The sequence below is a fragment of the Gallinula chloropus genome (assembly GCF_964237585.1).
Source record: "Gallinula chloropus genome assembly, chromosome: 4".
Taxonomy (NCBI): Eukaryota; Metazoa; Chordata; class Aves; order Gruiformes; family Rallidae; genus Gallinula; species Gallinula chloropus.
The window spans coordinates 19,360,071-19,382,318 of NC_140088.1; the positions used below are offsets into that span (position 1 = coordinate 19,360,071).

The 22,248-nt window shown below is 39.8% G+C and overlaps 1 protein-coding gene across 1 annotated transcript in view; it reads left to right on the plus strand.

Moving 5' to 3' along the window:
- SLC1A2 (solute carrier family 1 member 2) overlaps positions 1-14,377 on the plus strand; it is a gene marked incomplete at its 3' end in the record, with an annotated part of 29,720 nt that extends 15,343 nt beyond the window's left edge. The window contains exons 7-10 of the mRNA XM_084262769.1: positions 1,607-1,801; positions 5,684-5,818; positions 10,741-10,972; positions 14,303-14,377. Coding sequence (XP_084118895.1) covers positions 1,607-1,801; positions 5,684-5,818; positions 10,741-10,972; positions 14,303-14,377 — 637 coding nt within the window. The remainder of the gene's footprint in view (positions 1-1,606; positions 1,802-5,683; positions 5,819-10,740; positions 10,973-14,302) is intronic.
- Positions 14,378-22,248: the final 7,871 nt, after the last annotated feature.

Sequence of the window (22,248 nt, forward strand, 5' to 3'; positions counted from 1 at the left end):
TGTATTTTTTTAGAAAGTATGACTTCTCTCTGATTTGGCTAAACCCACAGAATATTGAGCATTGGATTACCTTTGATTAAAATCACAGTAAAATAAATAATAATTACAAATATATTTGCAAAGATGCTAGAACACAGATTATTGGGACCTTGTATCTGGCTTATTGATACCTGTTTAAAAAATTACCTCCGTGAACAAACAGTGGTCATGTCACTTGAGCAAAATGTAGGGATCTAGAAGCTCTTCTAATTTTTCCATAGTTCTGGGACAAGAAGAGTCATTTAGGAAGTGACTCAGGCATCTGCTAATCCAGAAGGGTTTTGGTTTTCCATAGAACCCATGAAAATATGTCAGCCTTTTGTGCTTGTTCCAGATAACATCAGACTTTTATTATGACACTACATTTTTACAGTTATCTCATGCATTTCTTAATCTCCCTTTTTTGCATGGTCTAATGGAAAGATTAAATTTTTGTAGCCAATAATGTCTCTGTAGTAGTGGATGGATGAATGAATGAGTTAGACCCTGAAGCTGCAAGCCATTAGTAACACTGTGCTGTATTTATCTGAGTAAATTTGGTGAGTCCAGTCCTTTCCTCTTCTATGGGCAAATTAGTATTTTTGTAGGAGCAATGGCTAAAATTAGTGGGATACAATGGTGAAGACCTCTGAGAGATTCTGCCAAATCAGATGAGGAAAAGCAAGTAAACCACAACAGATGTGCTCCAGCTGCTTCTGTATGAAACACAAATTACAAGGAAATTCCCCAAGTCAGCTTTCTTTTCAGAACATGTTCTCAGGCAATAACCAACTTCATGTAGTAGTGGACTTGACCTCAGAAATAACACAGAAAAGTAAGGAACCAAAACATGTTTCTGTGTTGCCTGTCACACAGCAAGTCCTTTGCCTGAGTCAGGCAGACCATCTAGGCAAAGGAAGAAGTAGAAGATTATTTGCATCGATGGGGAAAAAAAGTGTGTTGTGTTTTCAGTGGTACTTTTTGATGAAGGTGTTTTATCGTGAGCAAGTGAGTGTAAAAGGGCGAAGTATTCCCACAAAGGCAAGGCACTGTGGATCTACATAAGGAGCTGTTTCCCTCTTCCAGCCATCTTTTGCATATTTTCCTATCCTCCATCTGTCTTTCGTATCCATTCCTGTCTCGTGGCATCTGGGAACTTGATGGGTTGTATCTTTTTGCCTGGCTTTCTCATTCCTTAACGCTACACTGATTTCTCCATTCACAGCAAATTCATGAAGAAATGTAGAATTTTTTCCCTGTACTTACAGTTTTGCACACCAGAAAACATCTGGAACTTGTCTCTTTGAACAAAACGCAAGAAATAATTCATAAATGAGTCTGAAAAATTAATCTATACTCTCTCAAACTCTCATCCCTACTTCAAGTCATGTTATGTCTCAGCCTCAGTCCCACCTCCAGTTAAATGTAGGCTTAATTTAAAAACTGGATAGAAAAAGGCTTGAATCCCAGTAGAACACAGAAGTAGAAAATGTAAACAGTGATAACAGGATTTCTGACTTTGCTCCCTTATCTGTATATATTGCACTGTAATGATGCCTTCTCTACCTTTTTGCTTTCTCTTCCCCAGTGCTGGAACATTACCTGTCACATTCCGGTGCCTTGAAGAAAATCTAGGCATTGATAAGCGTGTAACAAGGTTCGTCCTTCCTGTCGGAGCAACTATCAACATGGATGGAACTGCCCTTTATGAAGCAGTGGCTGCCATCTTTATAGCACAGATGAATGGAATTGAGCTGGATGGAGGCCAGATAGTTACTGTGAGGTCAGTTCACAATACTTGTAGGCTTTTTTTCTACAGACTGTAAAACGTGATGCTTTGGGTTGGATGTTTTCTCAGTAGCTGTGGGGTTCACTGTGAAATTCTTGGATTTCTAATAGTGGATATGCAGGAATGTTACACACGTAGGATCCTGTTCTCTGGTGACATGTGTTATGTGTCATTTGCAGCCTTAGTGCATGCTGGTGGTGGTTTAAAGAGCTGTCCAGTTGACAGTGCGATGTGAAATACAGTGTTGTCTGTCCGATGCAACGCCTTTTTCAGTATAGAGGGATGCTGCCAGTGGTACATGTGGCACTAACTTTCTAGATTGTATCTGTTTACACACACTGGAAGAAAACAGTGTACCTGAAATATGTATCCATGTATTTGTGCTTGCCTGTACTACTTCTGCAACTTTGGTGGACAGCAAACAAGATGGACTGAGAATAGCCCAGCCTGATGGTGAGAATTCATGCAGCCTGGTCTGGATACTCCCAGACTTTTTATCTCTAACCCAGCTCTAGTCTTTTTATACCAAATTTCTATATCTAGGACTAAGATGACTATCTGGAAAGATAAAGTACATGGTCAACAAGCAGTCTGGTCTTGAATCAGCTGGTGTTTACTCTGTTGGGCCAGAGAAAGCTTCTAGCTGTTTCTTTCAGAAGGCACCCCTGCAGCCCACCCCCACCCTGGCTCCTCCACCAGAACCCAGCCACACAAAACTACAGCGAAGATGTTTTAGGTAGGGTGACTAATAAAAAACAGTGGCAAAGCTATGGCTGAAGCAGCTAAAGTTAATTTACAATGGAAAACTTGATGAAGACACCAGGCCTAACATTTTGAATAGTTAAAATGGAAACCACAAGGAAAGGCTGCTAAATTTGCCTTCTTCCTGTAGTTTTCACCCACTCACCTTTCTTTTATAAATCCCCTTTAACCCTAAAGAAACTGCTGCAGAGTTGACTAATTCTACGCTGCTTCCTAGTGTGGTTTGTGTGGCAAGGTTTTGGTAGCAGGGGGGCTACAGGGATGGCTTCAGTGAGAAGCTTCCCTTATGTCTGACAGAGCCAATACCAGCTGGCTCTAAGATGGATCAGCCAAGGCTGAGCCAATCAGCAATGGTGGTAGCACCTCCATGGTAATATATTTTAAAAGGAAAAATCTAGCAGCAGCTTTTTGTAGAGAAAGGAGTGAGAAGATGTGAGAAACTTTGCAGACACTGAGGTCAGTGCAGAAGGGAGGGAAGGAGACACCACAGCAAACATTCTCCTGCAGACCATGGAGAAGACCATGGTGAAGCAAGTTGTTCCCCTACAGCCCATGGAGTATGATGGGGAGTAGAGATTCCATCTGCAGCCCTGGAGGACCCCACTCTGGAGCAGGTGGAGACACATGAAGGACATTGTGACCCCATGGAAAGCCCATGCTGGAGCAAGCTCCTGGCAGGATCTGCAGTCCATGGAGAGAGGAGCCCTGACCAGAGCAGGTTTGCTGTCAGGACTTGTGACCCTGTGGGAGGCACACGCTGAAGCAGTCTGGTCCTGAACATCTGCACCCCATGGAAGAGACCCACACTGGGGCAGTTGGTGAAGAACTGCAGGCCATGGGAAGGACTCATATTGGAGAAGTTTGTGGAGGACTGTCTCCTGTGAGAGGGACCCCACACTGGAGCAGGGGAAGTGTGAGGAGTCCTCCAGTGAAGAGGAAGGAGTGGCAGAGATGATGTGTGATGAATTGACCACAATACTCATTACCCATTCTCCTGTACCACTTGGGGGGAAGAGGTAGATAAATCAGGAATAAAGTTGAGCCTGGGAAGAAGGGTGGGGGGACGTGTTTAAAATTTGGGTTTATTATTTATTGTCCTACTCTGGTTTGATTGGATAATAAATGACAGTTAATAATTTGTACATTGAGTCTGTTTTGCCCCTGACAGTATTTAGTGAATGATCTCCTCCTGTGCTTATCTTGACCCATGAGCCTGTATCTTCTCTCCCCTGCCTAGCTGCAGAGGGCAGTGATAGAATGGATTTGGTGGGCATCTGACCTCCAGCCAGGGTCAGTCCAGCACACCCAGCTATACTAGTTCCACTTTTCCATTTGTTACCTCCTGCCCCAACCTTTGAAGTAGTAAAGCCAAGGTTTGTAGAAGGTTCAGAGTTGCTTCTAATGAAGGCAGATTCTAGATCTCCATGGTGCATATTTGTTGCTAAGATTGAAATCAGTCATTTCAGACATATCACGTATTAAACTAAACTGAGACCAGAGAAATTTGAGTCAGGAATTACCTGTTGTCCAAGAGATTTGGTAGGCTTGAACCTGAGTTACTCCTCTTCTAGGGACCGAGCCATTTATTAAGGCAGCAACTTTGGGCTATCTGTAAGAAAACCATTGGTTCTTCTCTTCATGCAGTAAGGCATTTTTGCTACAACAGTATGACAAGAACCATCTCGCAAAGAAGCAATTCAAATGATTGAAGGTTATTAGGTTTTGTCTGCCAAGTTCAGTTCATGATACTGAGGATGTTCAAATGACCCTAACATAAACTCATGAAGACCTAATTAGCCTTTGACCAGCCCTAGTTACTTCATATTGGCCACGTATCCTATGATTTCCTGTCTTCTTTGGGAGAGGGTGATCTTGGAAATGGTAGTCTTGGTAAGCTAGACTCTGTTTAGACCTGAAGAGTGCTAGCTTCATTCCCCTCCAGCAGCACTGTTGGCAAAAGCATTTCCTCACAGAGCTTGGAAGCAGTCCCTTGCCATGTCAAGCTGGAAGTGCCTGAGGAGCCGGGATGGTGGATGGCCTGGCAGAAGAGCAGAGCATTCTGCCTGACTATCTGCTGGACCTGTCTGGATGTTTTGTACCAGCGTGCACCCAGACACTTGACACACTGCAGCCTGGGTTGTCTCTGTCAGACGCAGCCATCTGCCAGCTCTAAATCAGGCGAACATCACGGATTAGTTCTGGGGCTAACGGCTGAGGATTTCCCCCACAGAGACTTCTTCCCCCTACTTCTGCGTTAGAAGGAATTTCGTATTTGTTGGGTACACCCACAGAAGTGCAATCATCTCTGCATTTAAAAAGATGGAGATAACTTTTACTTTCCTTTTTCTTTTTCCCTTTTGTCTATTTTTTGCTTTTTCCTGTCTTTCCTTCTCCCTCTTTCCTCTCCTTTTCTTCTCTGTTTTTCTCCCCCTGAAAAATCTATTTTCCTTTCTTCAAAGGATTGGCAGTGATGCTGATGTTTGTTATGGTCTGTGTTGTATTTTTACAAACATTGCTGGTTTTCATTAAAAAAACAAGAGAGGCAAAAGCAAAGAGGTTTGGATTTGTGAAACAATCCAGTGAATTTTGGTTTTTCATCTAGGAGGATTTGTATCTAGGCTTGGAACCACCTCTGTGGGAGTTTTGGATACTAAGACTTTTAGTCTTCTGTTCTTGATAATAACCACTATCAGACATTACCTCACAATTCAGACTTCAATTACCATAAATAAACAAAAAATCAACCACCCTGAAAACAACAAACTTCCACGAGTCTGGACGATCAATACTCAGGATTCAACACCCTGGATGGGTTGGTAGAGTTCAGATAACACCAGGCCAAAAATTTGGAAGTCATAACCCACTTAGAGAACTTGCATCTCTTGGACAATTCTCTTACACCTCTCAGAACAAACCCCATACATCTGGCCACCCCTAAATAAAAATTTTGGGGCAAACAAAAACGTGAAAACCATGGCCTGAGCTTACCACAATTTATCACATAGTTGGGAAGATTTTATTAAAACTAAGATGTTCCTAACATTTACCTCACTATGCAATGAAATTGTATGCTCCTCTTCCTGCTACCCTCCATTTGATTTTTTGTTTCTGCAGCTTGACCGCCACCCTTGCAAGTGTTGGAGCTGCCAGCATTCCCAGCGCAGGACTCGTCACCATGCTACTGATTCTTACTGCAGTGGGTCTCCCTACCCAGGACATCAGTTTGCTTGTTGCTGTTGACTGGCTTTTGTAAGTTGTTCTGACTCCACTGCTCAGTGCATAAAAAAGTAGTGAAGTAGTGCCTGTCAAGCCTGTCTGTTGTGCTTCTCAGCCATTGATCTTAAAGAACCATAAAACTCTCTCTGTGGTTGAAGCAAAGAAGGATGTAGCCTAGTTGATGAAGTAGGAGACACTGAAAGCAGCTTCTCATCCGGTGCAAAGTGTTACAGAGCTTCTGCAGTCAGTGTCTGTGAGCCAGGGATCACCAAGAGTTGTGAAGAATAGCACACAGACTTCTGTTTCAGGGGGGGAAAAAGAGGAATTTACAGCTTGGAAAGGCAAAGGGAAAAGATGACTTACGTATTTTATATATAACTGGGTATCATGATACCATGACTCAGAATGGTGAAATGAGGCAGGGTTCAGCAGTCAGAGTACAGCTGGTGTAGGGAAAAATGTGATATTCCGTGGGTTTATTATATCTATGAGGTCATGGTTGAAAACAAGAAAGTGGCATAGGAATCTGCAGCTGGGAGGAGGAGAGCAAAAGGGAGGTGCCTACTCATTTTAAATACATGTTTTTGTTGGCTCTCAAAGTAAGGCAAATAGGTAGCTGGTAGGAGGATGTGCAAAAGAAGGCTGTGGTTTGTTTGTTTTTTTAGGAAAATGTCACTTAAAAATATTCCTGTGGACTGAGAAACTCTGCCAGCAGTAGCAAACCTCAGAGCTGTAAGTTTACCAGCAGTTCTGAACCTCTGGTAGGTGTTGCATTTCAGGCTGGGCTTCAGCAGCGTTGCTACTGCTGGCTCGCCAACTCTGCTTAGGAAATAAAAACATCTGTGCTGTGGAGCTGTAGCGGTGATGAATGTAAGTATAAGCAGGACAGTACTTTTGAAAGAAACATTTCAAGGTATCTTTCCAACATAAATGCCAGGCAGAAGGACCTTTCAGCACAAGCATTTGGGTTTAGGTCCTTCTGGCCTAACAATCAGCAGTGTGATTGCAGCATGATTCAGAATTGAAAGGTAGAAGGAAATGGGAAAAGAGATAATGAAGGCGATGAAAAGCTCTTTGTCATGCCACTAGTGCAGTGAAGTTAAGACAAAGTTTGTTGGTGGAAGCATTGTGCTAATTAGCATATGCCAACAGCTAAAACCTTTATTTTCCATCTTCCGGTGGTTGTGTTGTGGTAGCCACGGTGATCTAGTGAGATACGGAAAGTGACGCTGCTGACATTGCTGATGTTAAGAAGAGGCACACAGGTCAACTTCTGAGCAAGCTTTTGGGCTCACAAAACAGACCTAAAGAATATCTGAAATGAAAGGTTATAAAAAGATATTTTCTTTACTTGCAAACATTGTCATCTTTTGTTTCTTTAACCATCAAATACGTTACAGCAGTATTTCTAACCGAACATAAAAGAGGAAGTTAATAAATTATTTAAGACCCGATTCCAGATATTTTTCTGGAACCAGTGTGTAAAAGCAACCAGCCATGTCGAAAAATTTAGAATAGCTCTTTTATTACATTTCAATTCCAGGTATTTAAAGCTTTTTAAAAGGTCATACTATATGAGCTTCTCGATAGTTCTGATGAAAGAACATCAATGATTTTACAATAGTACTGTCATCTGAAATTGTGGTCTTACCCAAACCAGTTTTGCACTGTTTGGTCATGGTGTATCACAAAGGTGACTTATGGATGTCCTTAAACTTGTCACTCTCTCCTGCAAGTTGGAGCCTAAAGGTTTCTGTATTGATTTTATTCTCAAGCCTCCCCAATATCTGGAAATTACGTTGCTCAACCTTTCCCCCTCCCATGTGTACATCCACAGTGTGAGCCCTTTCACCAGGCAAGTTTCCCAAGATTTCACAACTCTCATAGTTTCCCAGTTTCAAACTTAGCACAGCACAGCAGCGTGGTTAATAGGACATTAATTACCTGCCAACAGCTGGAATAAAACCAGCTTCTTTTGCTTTAGCCAGAAGCTGGCTACTTTCCAGATATGAGACTGACATGCTTAGCCAATATCATAGCACAGCCTCACATACAGTGGTATTTTGCAGCGAAGAGAGAGGAATTAGAGAAAATGAGATTGGACAGCTGATCCAGTATTTAAACCTTCATTCAGAAAAAGATTATTTGAATTCTGACTCAGTTCCTTGCCTCAGACATAAATTTAGAATATTCATATCCAGCTGACATCAGATGTTATGAACAGGGCCTTATATAAATCTAATTAAATTATAAAAACAGGAGCTCTCCCCTATAATGAAAAAGAGGTGAGGCAAGTTGAACATGCCATCTGGTCTTTGCCTTAGCAGGTGTGCTAAGATTTTAATCTCCTTTCTATAGTCTTGCAAGGTTGATATACCAGGTTTTCAAGCTTTCAGGGAACAGGAATAACTTTTTTGCATACTAGCATATTATATAAGTACTATGGCATGAATAATAAGAGGGCTTGATTCATTTCTCGTTTCTATTCCATTCATCTACATTGTTAAGCTTCCAGTTCTGATTTATCACTTTGAAGAAATAAGCATTAAGAGTTAAATAATTGCTTCCCAGTTATTCCAAAGCCCATTCTTACTAGATGTTGAGTTGACACTTGAAAGAAAACTTTGACTTTCAGTTGCATAATTCCTCTCAGAATTCCTCCATTGTTAGGGGCAATGCTGTGGCTGTGCTGGAGCGAGTAATGCACTGCACCGTAACATTCCTATATTGATTTTGTTTACATTGTTCCAGCATATCTGGAATTAATTTGATTGGTTGGTTGTTTTTAACAAAAGACTAGAGCACGTTCATCTTTGTTCTTCTTAGGGCGTTCTTTGGCCCTAAAGAGGTCAGTGGCACTCCACGGTTGAATCCTGATAGCTGAGATTTTATTCCTTCTGCTGTAAGGAACTCACTTGTTTTCTTTGGTTCATGCAGTGCAGCATGTTCTACAGCACTGTGTGGTTTAGTATCATTGAATCTCTTGGCTAGTAGTATGTGCATTTGGGCTGGAGGATTTCCTCAAACAGCCCCTTCAGAGTTTCAGTCATACCTCAATTACGCTTAAATATTCTCTCCACACTGGTTTTTTTGACATCTTATGCTATCCCTCCGTTGTTGGGCATCAGCGAATCCTTTCAGAATTTAATCCTGCTCATAAAAAATATTAGGCAGCTGCCCTTTTTGTGGAGGTATATTGCTGGGTTCAGTATATTTGGTGGTCTCAATTAAAAATTACACTTGTAAAGTCATATTTTCCTATTCTGCCACTGACAAGGCTTAAAACAGTCTTCACAAGTATGGGATGAGACATGTATAAAACATTTAATTCGCATGAAGCAAAACTGGCAGGATGTTTTCCTCCTATGGATTGTTGTTGGGTTTTTTTTTTCCCAGGGTATTATTAGAAGATGTGTTTTTACTTTTGATGACAAAATGTTAAAAATTAACTGTTTCACCTAAGATATTATACCACAAACTCTAAATATATATGTATGATAGTGATAAAGAGAGACGAGGAGAAACTTGAAAGTGAATATAGTTCCACAGCTGGGAAAGGAAGATTTATAGATATTTAGAGCAAAGATGTTAAAAAAGGCTCAAAAGTTTGTATGGCTGTGAAGAGGCATTTGTAATGAATGTTTGTCAGTTTGAGGTTTATATATATTTAGGATGTTTTTTTCCTCTGTGCTCTACAGCAAAAGGAAATACCACACAAATTTAGTACCAGAAATACTAGAAAGGGTGTTTTCATGCTGGCTTTTCTGTCACTTGGCAAACGTCCACACTGTTCAACCTGATGTTTTTGTGTAAATGAGTCTTCATGTATATACCTCTGAGAACTAATCAGTGCAATTGCTTCTCTGACCTCTTTGACAAAGCTAGACTCAGTTGCTGCAGTAGCTTTAAGTTGCAACCCTCAGTCAGGAGGTTTGTAGGAGTCTTATGTTCAGATTTGAAGAGGCAAATTCAATTGTAAATTATTTGAACACATGTAATACAGCCTACCTGCAGCAGGATCCCACAGCCTTCCAGTGCTCTCCCATTTTGAAGAATTTGGGGCAGGTTTGGGGCAAAGAAAAATTCTACAGCCATGACTACTGCTGACAGATAGAGCAACACTCTGAAGACAGGAGAAAGGTGGCACGTCTGTCCGAGAGCATCCTGTCCAGGAAGTGCCAACAAACACATTTCTTTGTAATGAAGCATATGAGCCTCTGTTGGCACCCTCCTACAAGAAGGGGCACTCTACTGAAACTACTGAAATGTTGTCACAGGCTCGTCATTTTGTAGGCCATGACCTACATTCGATTGGCTCATATGCTGAGCTCTGGCATACAGTAGTGTGAGTGGGCATGCTGCCATGCTAACAGATGCCCATTTGTAAAGATGGTGCCAGGAGAGGAGCTTTGGTGGCCTGAGTCCTATGGAGATAACTCAGGCTTTTTTTTTTTTCCCCACAGTTTGCTCACTGAGGTTAATAAAGGGAGAGGCCATTTGTTAGTCTGTCCCAGAAGATAGAACACTTCATCACATCCAAAAGCCTTTCCCAGACTGCATTAAGTTCAAAGCTCTGATAAATTCAGATTAAACAAAGGGCAATGATGTGAGCCTGACACCCTGACATTGAAACCTCCAGCCCCAGAAGCAGGCACTGGGGAGATCTCAGTCAAGTACAGCTCTGCAGTTTGGCTGCATCCCTAGTGCACGTTCTTTGCCAAAAACTCTTAGTATGAGCAGCTGGGATATGGGAGTTTGCATATCCTCCCTGTCTGAACAAGTCCCCTGGGAAAGCAAGCTTTTTCAATTTAACTTGAAAGCTCCTATCTTTCTGTTTTAAAGGTACCTTAAACTTTCTGAAGTAAATACAGTAACTGTAACTTTAACAGGGCTGCCATGCCCTACTCTTTCTTCCTCTCAAGCCATTCAGCCTCTGCCTTTTGCTTCTTTTGTAGGGACCGGATGAGAACGTCAGTCAATGTAGTGGGGGATTCTTTTGGTGCTGGCATTGTCTACCACCTTTCCAAGGCAGAACTTGACACCATTGATTCCCATCATAAAGGGCATGAAGACATTGAAATGACCAAGACTCAGTCAATCTATGATGACATGAAAAATCATAGGGAAAACAACTCAAACCAATGTGTTTTTGCAGCTCACAACTCAGTCATAGTAGATGAGTGCAAGGTACCTTTCACATTTATGGATATTGAGACATGTATATAGCACTGCATGCTTTGTTTTATCTAATTTTTTAACCTGCATGTATTTTTCAAATCATTCTGCAAATAACAATGTGACAAGGTCCATGAACCCCAGACATTTTGAATGAGTTTGAGCAGTTCAAAAGATGTTTTTTTGCACTCTTCTTAAAAGCTGTCATTTGAGGGGAAAAAATCATGTACATTGTTTACATATCAAAAGGCAAGATGCAGCGTATTATGGAATATGCCAAGACACAGAGAATATGGCATCAACTTCTATGGACATTTACTTAATTTTCTATGGCAACAGAGAACTTAATTGCCAACCCAAATGAAGGATAGCTACAATTCAGATACAGATGTTGTCATTTGCTGACTGCCTTCCATGATATGCTGTTCAGAGATGGACATGTTGAATGCACTTTAGCATCAGAATGCTGCTGCACTCATACAGCATGCTTACGCTTTACTTCTGTCATTTTTCCTGACCATTAAGACACCAACATCATATTCTCTCTCTATTCCTTGCTGTAACTAACATGCATTGTTAATAGTCATAATAATGTCTTGATCAGAGCAATGTGAGCTTGAGAAACCCTACCAGCTGAATGAGAGAGGCTGGAGAGGTTAGTGGTTAAAAGTTTACTAAGCACCCAAAACTAGGACAAGGCAAACTAAAATCAAGGGAGAGTTTTTGAGAAGGAGGAGGAAGAGAGTGAAACAAGGTGGAACATTTAATTTCATAGTCTTTTTTTATATTTATTAGTACTCTGATCTGATCCTGCACACTGTCTTTGACACAGTGAAATTCCCAGCGAGCCTACCCCTTAACCAGTTACCCAGAAAGATTCTCATGCATCTTCCAGTTGCCACAGCTGAGCCAGTACAACAGATCATTAAATCAATTAGCAGAGCACTATCTATGCTGGAAATGTAACTCCTATTTTATCACTTTGACCTGTCTCCAGCCTAGCTGCATGTGTTCTTTAGAACATATTTTTTCTAATGCTTACTTCCTGATAATGTCAGTCCAAAGCTGAATTTCCAGGGGAAAAAGTAATAATAAATTCAGGAAAGAAAAAACTTTCATCTTATCCTCAACTTTTCCTAGGTCTTCCAAGTATTTAATGATTTTATTTTTTTTAATGAAAAGAAACATTTTGATCTGATATGGCTCTCCCCTTCCTCTTATGACCCTCTCTTTCCATGAGAAGAATTAAAGGAAAAAAAATTGAAATTAAAAGAGAATATACTCTCACACAAAAAAAACCCAAAATGACCCAAACACAGACACACTTTTTAGTTAACTTAATTTGGATCTTTTTGAAAACTGTTTTTCAGTGAAATAGACTGTGCTCATTCCAGTGGGTTTAAGACAAATTCATGCTCATGGAACTGAATAATGATAATTTTACCTCCTTCTGGTCTCTCAGATTTACACAGAGGTTCACGTCAAGCTAGAAAGCAGTAGCCTGTTGACCCAATACTCACTGCACTTACTTTTCCCCTTCAGTTTCTTTATAAAATTCTCTCTTAGCTTACCTCAAAAACATGGATTAATGGTGTAGTGTGTCAGCCTAAGCACACTGTTTAATTAAAATTTGGAACCAGTCATTTATGAGCTAGAAGCATTTGTCCTTTTACATTGTTTTGGGTTTGCTCTGCTTGTGATCTCATTTTGCACTTTTAAACCCATGAAAAGAGCCAGGATTTACTGGACTGAGCACAAGACTGACTCTGTGCAGGTCACTTGTCTTGTCCATGTATCTGTCTGCCCGCTGCCAAAAGGATGTGTTGTTGCAGTCTACTTTGTTAGCTGTGAAGCATGTGGATCATGTTGAAGTGGTCTACAGCTCCCACGTGTTAGAGTAGCAGAAGCAACAGAGTCTTGTACTTGGGACTTCAAAACAGTCAGCTGGTAAATCCGAAGGGTCATCTCTTCATCCTGTCAAATGCACTGGTGGGTTGAAAAGTTCACTGCGGCTCTGCTCAGAATTTGGAAAAGCTAGTGTACTAGCATGTCCTTTCTATTTACTTGATGTAATATATTCCATGTATGACACTAGTAGTTTATAATTTTGCATGATTGATGTGTATTTTTAATAAGTAGTTTACCTTTATATGGGGGTAGAGTGGTTGCTATTGCACAATTATTTTTGTATTTTTTTATTATTATATTTCACTTGACTCTGTGTGATTTTCATTTCTGAATAAGTTGTTCATTCCTGTACTTGCATGTTTCCCCCTTTCAATTATCTAAGAAAAAGCTTGACTTTGTTTCAAAAATCAGTGCATTTTGTCATGTTTCCATGTCCCATACTTTCATGCATCCAGTTTATCCAGCATGGGGAAATTCAGCTCTGTCTTTAAGTTTTCATTTGAAGCTGAGGATGTTAACTTACAAGGTAAGTTAGGAGAGAGTGAGCCGTCCATTTGGAATTAAATGGAAGGTCCTCTCACCATGATAAAGATCTAGATCACTTTTGGAAGGTTAAATTGACATTCTACCTTTTTAAAATATTTTAAGTCATTTGGCAGGAGCTATATTTCTTCAAGTATGGGGTTTATTCATAGTGATTTCTGGGATGCAGTGTACTGGCCAGTGTGTGCTGAGAGTTGGCAGATCACTACAGGTGTTCTACCATACTTAAAAATGAAAAAAAAAAAAAAATTAGCACATTTTCACAGGCAAGAGTGATCTTTTACTCTACCTTGTGAGACAAACATAGCATTATTATACATTTTTCATTGGACTATAGTAAAAATCTTTCTCTACATTGTTAGAAGAAGTAGTATGATGAAAAATACTTTCACAACACATCTTTTTCTCCATTTCTTTAAAGGTGGTGTGATTGTAGGTGAGTTTGTGTAGATACACATCTATGATTATTCTGGCCTGGCATGTTTTTCATGTCCTTGCTCCAGCTATACCGCTTTGTTAAGGAATTCCACTGAAAAAAATTATTACTTTCTACTTTTTAAAAACTAATCTGTCTTTTAAATAATCCAGAGAAATTTGTAAGAGATAGAAAGGAGTAGAATGTGAAATATTTCTTTAAAAAAAATACAGCAAAGGCTAACAAAATATGGATTCTTTTTTTTACTGCTAATGTTTTCTAGTTAGTATAATAAATGAACAGGAGTCTCACTATTTGGGATTGTTGTGAATTCTGAATAAATACATTTTACGTATATAAGAAAACATGGTGTATGTAATTCCTGTAAATAGCATGATCTGTTGTATAAAGCTCTTGACTTTTCTTGTCAAAGTGCCTTGGCCTTTAAGTTGGTTGTTGATGATAATTACTTGCAGGTAACACTGGCAACAAATGGCAAATCTGCAGACTTCAGTGTTGTTGAAGAAGAGCCTTGGAAACATGAAAACTAAGGGAAGAGATTCCTAGCTCCATCTTTAATAAGCCCTGAAGCTATCTTCTGGCAAAAGATATCATGATTAAAGAAGATACATGTTTGTTTTGTGGGTTTTTTTTTTTTTTTCTATTTAACACCTACAGTTTCTGCTTACTTAATTTTTTAACAGAAACTTCGCAAAGATCAAGTCATTGTAGTGTCTTTGCCATGATCCATAACCATCTGTCTCCCTTGTGTTACTGTTTGGATGATGCAGCTGGAGAACACTCCATGCAGTGTAATGTGCTCTAACCTGCCTCCCCTATCATTCAAGACACAGAGAATGTAAATGCTGCAAAATGGGAAGATCAAAGTTCACTACAGGGACTCAGGGTCACAAATACAAGAGAAGTGTAACACCACGTAAACCTTCAAGAGTTTTGGTGACTCTTGTGGCATACCTGATCTATTTAGCTCTGAATGGCTAAAGTATCTTTTGAATATGTCCATAAAGATTTCTATTTGTTTTAATAATAACAAGCACTGTATTTTTGTGCCTAGTTGTACTTTAAACTGAACCTAGATCCAGGGCAGGATTAATGTATAGAGGTCAACAAATTATCCCAGACATTTTGTTAGATCAGTAGGACTAATAGGTAGCATCAAGACAAGACCTTAGATTTGGATGTGCATGTGATGTGTTTTTATTAAATGTCTGTCCTGAGGCAGGTGAAGCCTTTATTTATGATGGGGCTGTGTTGCTTTGTGACCACAGTGCATCATATAATACAAGGCAGTGTTACTGCCGGGGTGGTAGTTCCTTCACTAAATCTATGCCTGACGTGCAAAATACAGAATACTGTGGGCTCGACTAAGTCATTCTTACTTAAAGTAGGTAACAGCTTACTATTCATCCTGCTCCACTGATGTCAGAGGGATTCCTCTTGTGGACAGGAGTACTCAAGTAAGGTACTACTAAGATTGATCATGGATGTCATGACTGGGTACTTGATAATGAGCTGTATACAAATCCTGAATCCATTAAGAAATTGAAAGGTTCTGAATATGATCACCAGTAGCATTTGGTATGAAGTGAAAGCCATCTTTCAAGTATATGTCATATTTCAAAGAATGGCCAGATTCTGAATTCATCACTGGGACAAATTCTATATAATGTTAATAGGATTTGGCCAGGGTTGGGACTGAATGAAGAATGAACCAGAATTTCAGGATGTAGGCCAGGACTTTGAATACAGATCTTGATCTCTCTCTCTCTCTCTTTTGCAGAATAACAATTCTTATAACTCTCTAATGTCAGAGAAATGTTTCTTAGAGCACATGGGATCTGAATTAACGAGATGGTTAGTTCACATAGTATAGCTGACTCATCCTGTCAGAAAAAATTACAGTCGCAATAATCACCCTGTGAAGTGTTGTTAAAGGTGCTTGTTAATACTCAGCCATTTTAAAACACTGGTGAATGCCATTATACTATTAGCAATCTTCTCTAGCAAAGCTGAGCCACGTGGTCTTGGGAGGCTTTACCCACAGAACAAGCTTGGTGCAATTCTGGGGGGAGCTCTCAGAGGTTCTCAGAATGAATTAGAATACCAGCATACAGTGAAACAGACTTGAAACATTTACAGAAATAGGACATTCGGTGTCTGTGCTCAGACCTGTTATGGGTTTAAACAGGTATAGTGTGTTTAAATGTAGAATGGTATTTGGCTCTATAGAAGCTGTTAAAATACAAGTATAATCTGCTTTTGCTCATCTGCATTTATATAAGTATCTCCAAAAATGCGCACAGACCTGAGCCAGCCAAGGCTACTTGCATGAGAAATGATGTGCAAGCTCGAGTCCATTGTCAGAGTATTCCTCATTTGAGCATTTGTTGTCATGGAATATTTTTCTTGTTACTGTGTTTTTGTCCTCACTTGCATGCCATGGCTGCAATCCTAAGTAAAATTGCCTATATAATTTATTAAATATTGAACCACTGTGAATTCTGTGGGTCTCTAAATTGTATTAGAGGTAGAAACCTTTCCCAGAGGCCTCCTGAAGCATTAGAAGGATTTTTTTCAGGATTTTGTTTTTTGGGTTTTTTTTTTTTGTGAGGGACGGAGTTGTAGGATATTAAGAGAAGTGGTAAGCAAGTTGTCTTCTCTTTTCTTTTCTTCGGCCATCAGTATTAGCCCATCCAGAGTTAAACTATAGCTAACTCCTGCATCTCCCTGTTTGCATTCAAAGATATTTTTTACCACTGGTTTATGTGCTAGAAATGTGCCTGGGACGTTGTGTAGGTACTCTGAAGGGTTCTGGCTCACATTAAGTGAAATTTGCTGTGCCTTGGGTAGTAGTTATATCCAAGAATATCATGCAGTGCTTACCCTGCATGGTTTTTAATCTGTTTCATGGCACAGCTTGCCCATTAATAGATTAATAGATGACTTTCCATCCTCTTCTCCGTAGCAGCTTCTTAGGAGCAGCCACAGTTTCCTTGCCTTGAAAGCAGCTTTAGAAAACTGGTCCATACACTTTTAGCTGTCATACAAAACTATAGAGTAGGTGGAAACAAATAGGAATGCCAGCAACTTGTGGCTAGACAGCTCCACAAAATTACATATTGGTAAACATAATATGATGACATTTAGCCACCTGGGATGTATTGTTCTTTGAAGAATGCTTCTTTGGATGGAGACTAGGGCCGGAAGGAATAAGATGCTAGAGAAACCCCACCTACGTAAGGAAGAATAAGTTTGGGTCTTTTGAAAGGACAAGAATAGCAGACTGTGATTTTAAAATAGTAATTCTGTAGATACAGTAACTCAGGGACATTTCAAAATATAATTACAATGGTATTTCTCTATTTAAATGTGGATGTTGCAGAAGGAGAAATGTTGGGTTTGGTATGCTCCTCTGCTTTTATCCTGACTGAAAAGTTAATATAGTGTTACTCCAGTGCAGCACTGTGTTTAACCATCAAAAAGCTTCCCATTTCTCTGGGAAAATGTAACTCACTCTTGGCTTTCGTTTCTCAATTTGCTCATTCCACATGAGGCTACTTAACTAAATAAACAGAAAATAACCCAGAGACTGGCCAATTCAGCTAAGGCAAGGTTCATGTTTCAGCAGGCAACGCTGGTTACTGGCCAGTCTTTTCTTTTTTAGTTTCACTGGGAGTTTTGATACATTAATTTGCATCTGACATATCTTTTGTATTTGTTCACAGTGCTGGGGTGGTGTAGCTAAAGGAAGGAAAAGCAAAGTGGAAAGTGACTTGTTTTCGGTGTAGTTGCTAAACAAAGTAAGGTTTCTTTCTACATCCATCTCCTGGGCTGCCCTCTCAGCCTGTGCAGTTATTGATAGCCTTTGCTTTTTGGATTGCTGACAGCGCACTGACACATGGAAGAGTCTAGACCAGGCAAAGACTCAGTTAATTGCACACTTAATTAAATACATGCTCATGCGTTTGCTTTATGCATTTGGTGCTGAAGCTCGGTCGGCATTCTCTTATTAGCCATTCATCGAAACTAAAGCCCACTGTACATTAAAACAACAAAGGTGGAGCATTTTTTGCCACTGAATTTGCTTGCTCGTTGCTTCCCTTAGGAGACAAAGGCTGCACCAGCATTCTAAGACACGTGCGTGGGTCTTATACATGAAGGTGCTTCAGATAGGTCAGGGATAAGCCATTTGAACCGTATTATGGGATGTTCTTCTTCCGTTTGAATTGGTGAGAAACTCAGTATGTCTTTGAAAAACTGTGTTTGCTGTAGTAAAAGCTGTGCCTGCAAGGCTCTGACTACATGAAAGTCCCACGTGGTAGTCATGCGCTTCCAGGAAAGGTCAAGTCCCTTCCCATCTTGATTCAGTTATGAGATGTTTCAGACCCATCCTAGGAAAAATAGCCTTTGTCTGCTATTTATAATGAAAGTGGCATTGGTTCTCACATCCAAAAGATTTCTATCAAGATGCTTCTTTTTTTTGCCTATATGTTTCTATGCTACAATTCCAGCAATGTATTTAAAACTCAGCACAAAAGTAAGGATCGCTATCATTACCTTTTTTTCCCATTTCTTCCCTTAGATACACCGATCTCATTTCCCTTCTCCAAGCACATGGAATTCCAATTTTTTTTCCACTTTAAAATGCCTGGGTAATAGAGATTTCTGATTTGTTTTCCATCACTGCCAAGGTCATTAGTTTTCCCACAGTAGATGCTCAGAAGAGTAGATTGTTTATCTGAGATCCTACAGCAACAGTGTTCGAACAAATTTATTCTGGCGACTGGAATTTTCTTTGCTTCCTTGCCTTCCCTTGTATTGCTGCAGCCTTGTAGCAAAACAGCATCAATCGCACCAGTCCCCAAAACCATAGGTAATATTAAACCCCAGCTCTGCCATTCACTTCTCTAATTACTTTTAAAAAGACACTAAGCTTTAGTGCTGGGCTTAGAAGAATACTTTTGAGAAGACGTAAAGGTTCAACTGTTTCTCAGTTCATGAAGTTCGGCTCATCTATTTTTATTGCTGCATTTGAGTTAATTTACAGAAGGATAAATAAGGGCCCTTTATAAAAGTGTACTGTAATATTAGTCTGTTACGAGCCAGAAGGCTGCCCTTCATTTTCTTAGTTCCAAGGCCACGACTGTGGTAATTTTTTCATATTAGCTATTATGATAAGCGGGTAGTCTTTTGGGACTCAGCTATAATTCACCATATAACACTGTTGAAGCTCCAGTTTCCAGCAGAAAGCACTCTCAGGAAGATGAGTTATTTTCTTCTCTCCAGTTGTATTTGATGACTTTGAAGAAAACATACTTACTGAATTTCCTTTGTCTGAATAATGATATATAAAGTGTACCTTCAAGTACTGAAGGAAGAAAAAAGAAATCATAATTTTGAAGTGTCAGAGAAGGCAGTCTAGCTGTAAACACATTGTTCAGCTTCACCGTGCAAGTCTGGAAAATCCTCTGGTTTTGCTCACCATTTACCTAAAATTTGGTAAATATTTAGTGCATATTCCTTCCAAAGTTACTTAAGCTTCTTCCTGCGTAGACATCAAGTCCGTGTCTCTCAGCATTCCTTAGACAAAGCACAGACTGCAGTTCTTCACAACTGAGTCAGGACTCCCAGGAAAATCCCCAGCAACACTCTCTGAGTACAGACTATACAATGTGTGCCTCCCTCTTTTTTTTTTTTTTCCCTACTGATCAGGTTTGATGCTAAATTGAAATCTGCTGCTATGAATGAGTGGGACTGCTGCTGATGCACAGGAGCTGGTAATTCCTTTACTTCTATGAGTGGGTTCCCTGGCATGAGACTCTGAGGACCCATCCCTCCCATGTGCCTACCACCCCTGAGACATCTTCCCCATCTTGGGTGAATTCCCAATACCAGGATGATAGAAATCCTGACAGATAAGGTGGTTGTGCAGTCGCAACTAGGAGCTTATGAAAAACCAAGGCTCCAAATATAAAAAAACCCTAGACCATACAACTGAGCCAATGAGTAGGTCTCTACTAGTCCCAAATGGAAACAACTGACAGGCTAATGCAGGTTTTGGGGAGGCAGGAAGACTTGTGAGATTTCTCACTTCACCCACCCCCTGATCCCCTTTCAGCTAAGTTCTGCTTCAGAGCCAGTGCTGATCGATGCTAGAGTCTCCCAGTGCTTCCAGTCTGATTTTTCAAAATTCAGGAGTCCTGCAATTGTTTTTAATGATGCTCTTTGGTGCATACCATTGCATGAAGGGAAACTGTCATAGGCAGCATCGCACAACCTGGATTGCCCGGTACCTGTATATTGCTTTGTATATAAATAGTATAGCTTGCAGGGATTTTTGTATCGTTCTTTTCTATTTTTTTTCTACAGTTTTTCAAAGACTGTATGCAAACTGTGTTTACAAACTGAATTTTCAGTCAGTATTATAGATTATAGCATTTCCATTTGGGTGTTTTGTATGGGCTTGCAAGTTCTTGTGTACTACAGGTTCTCCTTCCTTCTTAAAGACAATTGCATACACTTCCATCCAATATATCCTGCTCCTTTCTTAAATATATCCCATTTCCTATGATCTGGTGTGAACTCCAGCTTGTAGAATGCACGACAAGAAAGCTGCATGCCTATTTATATTGTTAAGCATTATACCCTCAATGCCGATTTAGTTATTAATACAGGTCTTAGGGGTTTGTACTTGTTCTCTGGAAACTACAGTGTAGACTGAACAAAATTACCTAGTATCTGTAATTTACAGACACACTACTATTTTCTTACAATGTTTTCTATATGATGGTATAAGGTAGGGGGATAATCCTTTAAAGGTGATCTGTAACTTAGAACAAAACCAGTTTTCTTACGATATGTAAGGGTGATGAAATATTTTTGTGTTATATTTAGCGATAAATTATAAACAAAGCACAAACGCAAGAAGCAAATAGGAATTTCAAGGTGTCCTTAAATGCTGCAGTTCATTATGGAACAGTTTTATAATAATCTGAACAATCTTCTAGATTGACTGTCTTGGGCAATCGTCCCTCATCTTTGTCATTTTCCCTTTGCCGAATGCTGCGGTTCTTTCCCAGGATCTGACCAGGCATAACCAGCTGGTCAAACAGGACACAGTTTATAGAGAGCTGGAGAGCTGAGTAGGCACACAATGTTATCAGGTACCCACCCAGTGAGTCTTGCTACAATGCAGCGTGTGTAGAGTTCAGCCTGTGGAAAGAGTCCAGGATTTGGCCACCTACCTTTGCCTTCTTGAAAAAAGGGACCAACAGAGCCACCACAGGACCGATGTGATTGGGTAGTGTCCGCACAAATACCTCCTGCTTTCTTATGTATTTTAAAGAGAACAACCACTGTATTTTAATTTTTTTTTTTTTTGACCAGTAGAAGTGAGAGTTGCTTCTCTGTTATGGTCTTCTGTTCCCATTAGGCAAATACCTGTTGGCAATAAGGCTGTGGCTATAATAATTTCTATTTAATTAACAAGGAACAGTTTTTAGAGGAATAAAACCAGATTAACGCAGATATTCATAAAAATTGTATCACAAAAGATCTTTTATGGCCTACTATCTCTTTGACGGTTGACAAAACATTGAATAGCAAGTGCTGCTGCCCCAGTGTGACTGGTACTGGGTATCTCTTAGACTGTTCAGAAATCTATGAGGCCATGTTATTCTGCTGAGGTTTTGGAGACTAAATTTCTAGTAGATATACGTGTAGGTATTGTGTTGATATGCCCTTGTATTTTAATCTCTTTCTTGTATTTTAAATCGGATGTACCAGGTACTATCTTTATAGGAACCACAGGTAGAATAGTGCTGACTTATGAATAGCTGTTAAACCTTACTGATGCTAGTTTTGACATTTTGTTGAAGCATGATGTCTGGTGCCTCTCTGCACTTAGTGTAGACAATGTAGCTAGCAACACGTAATTTCAGTGAAATGGTGTATATAGTATGCGTAGTAGTGCTTTAATTTAATTTGTTTCTGTGTACTGAGCCATAGTAGAAAATTAGACTGTCTTATAAATTTTGGTCTTCATTCTGTTTTTCATTAGTATCTGAATTTGTTTCCCTTTGGCCATTCAACTGGTTAAGTTCCACAGTTCAATAACTGCTTTATCTGTCTGTTATGGAGTAACCTGTTCTGATAATATTCTGAATCATGTGTGCGGCCAACTTAGTGTAAATATGTTATTTTTAGTTTCCAGCTATCTAACCAGTGTGGTATGTGCTAGTACCTGCATGTGTGTAGTTCCCTAGCAGTGAGTGAAAGTTATCCCAGCATAGATCTGCTGCCTTGTGAATGTGATTGTTAAGAATTAACGTGCACCTAGGATGATTAGTTTCTGGCTTCTTTTCTGTTTTCCTTTCTTTTCTTCCTCTTTGTTTGAAAAGTT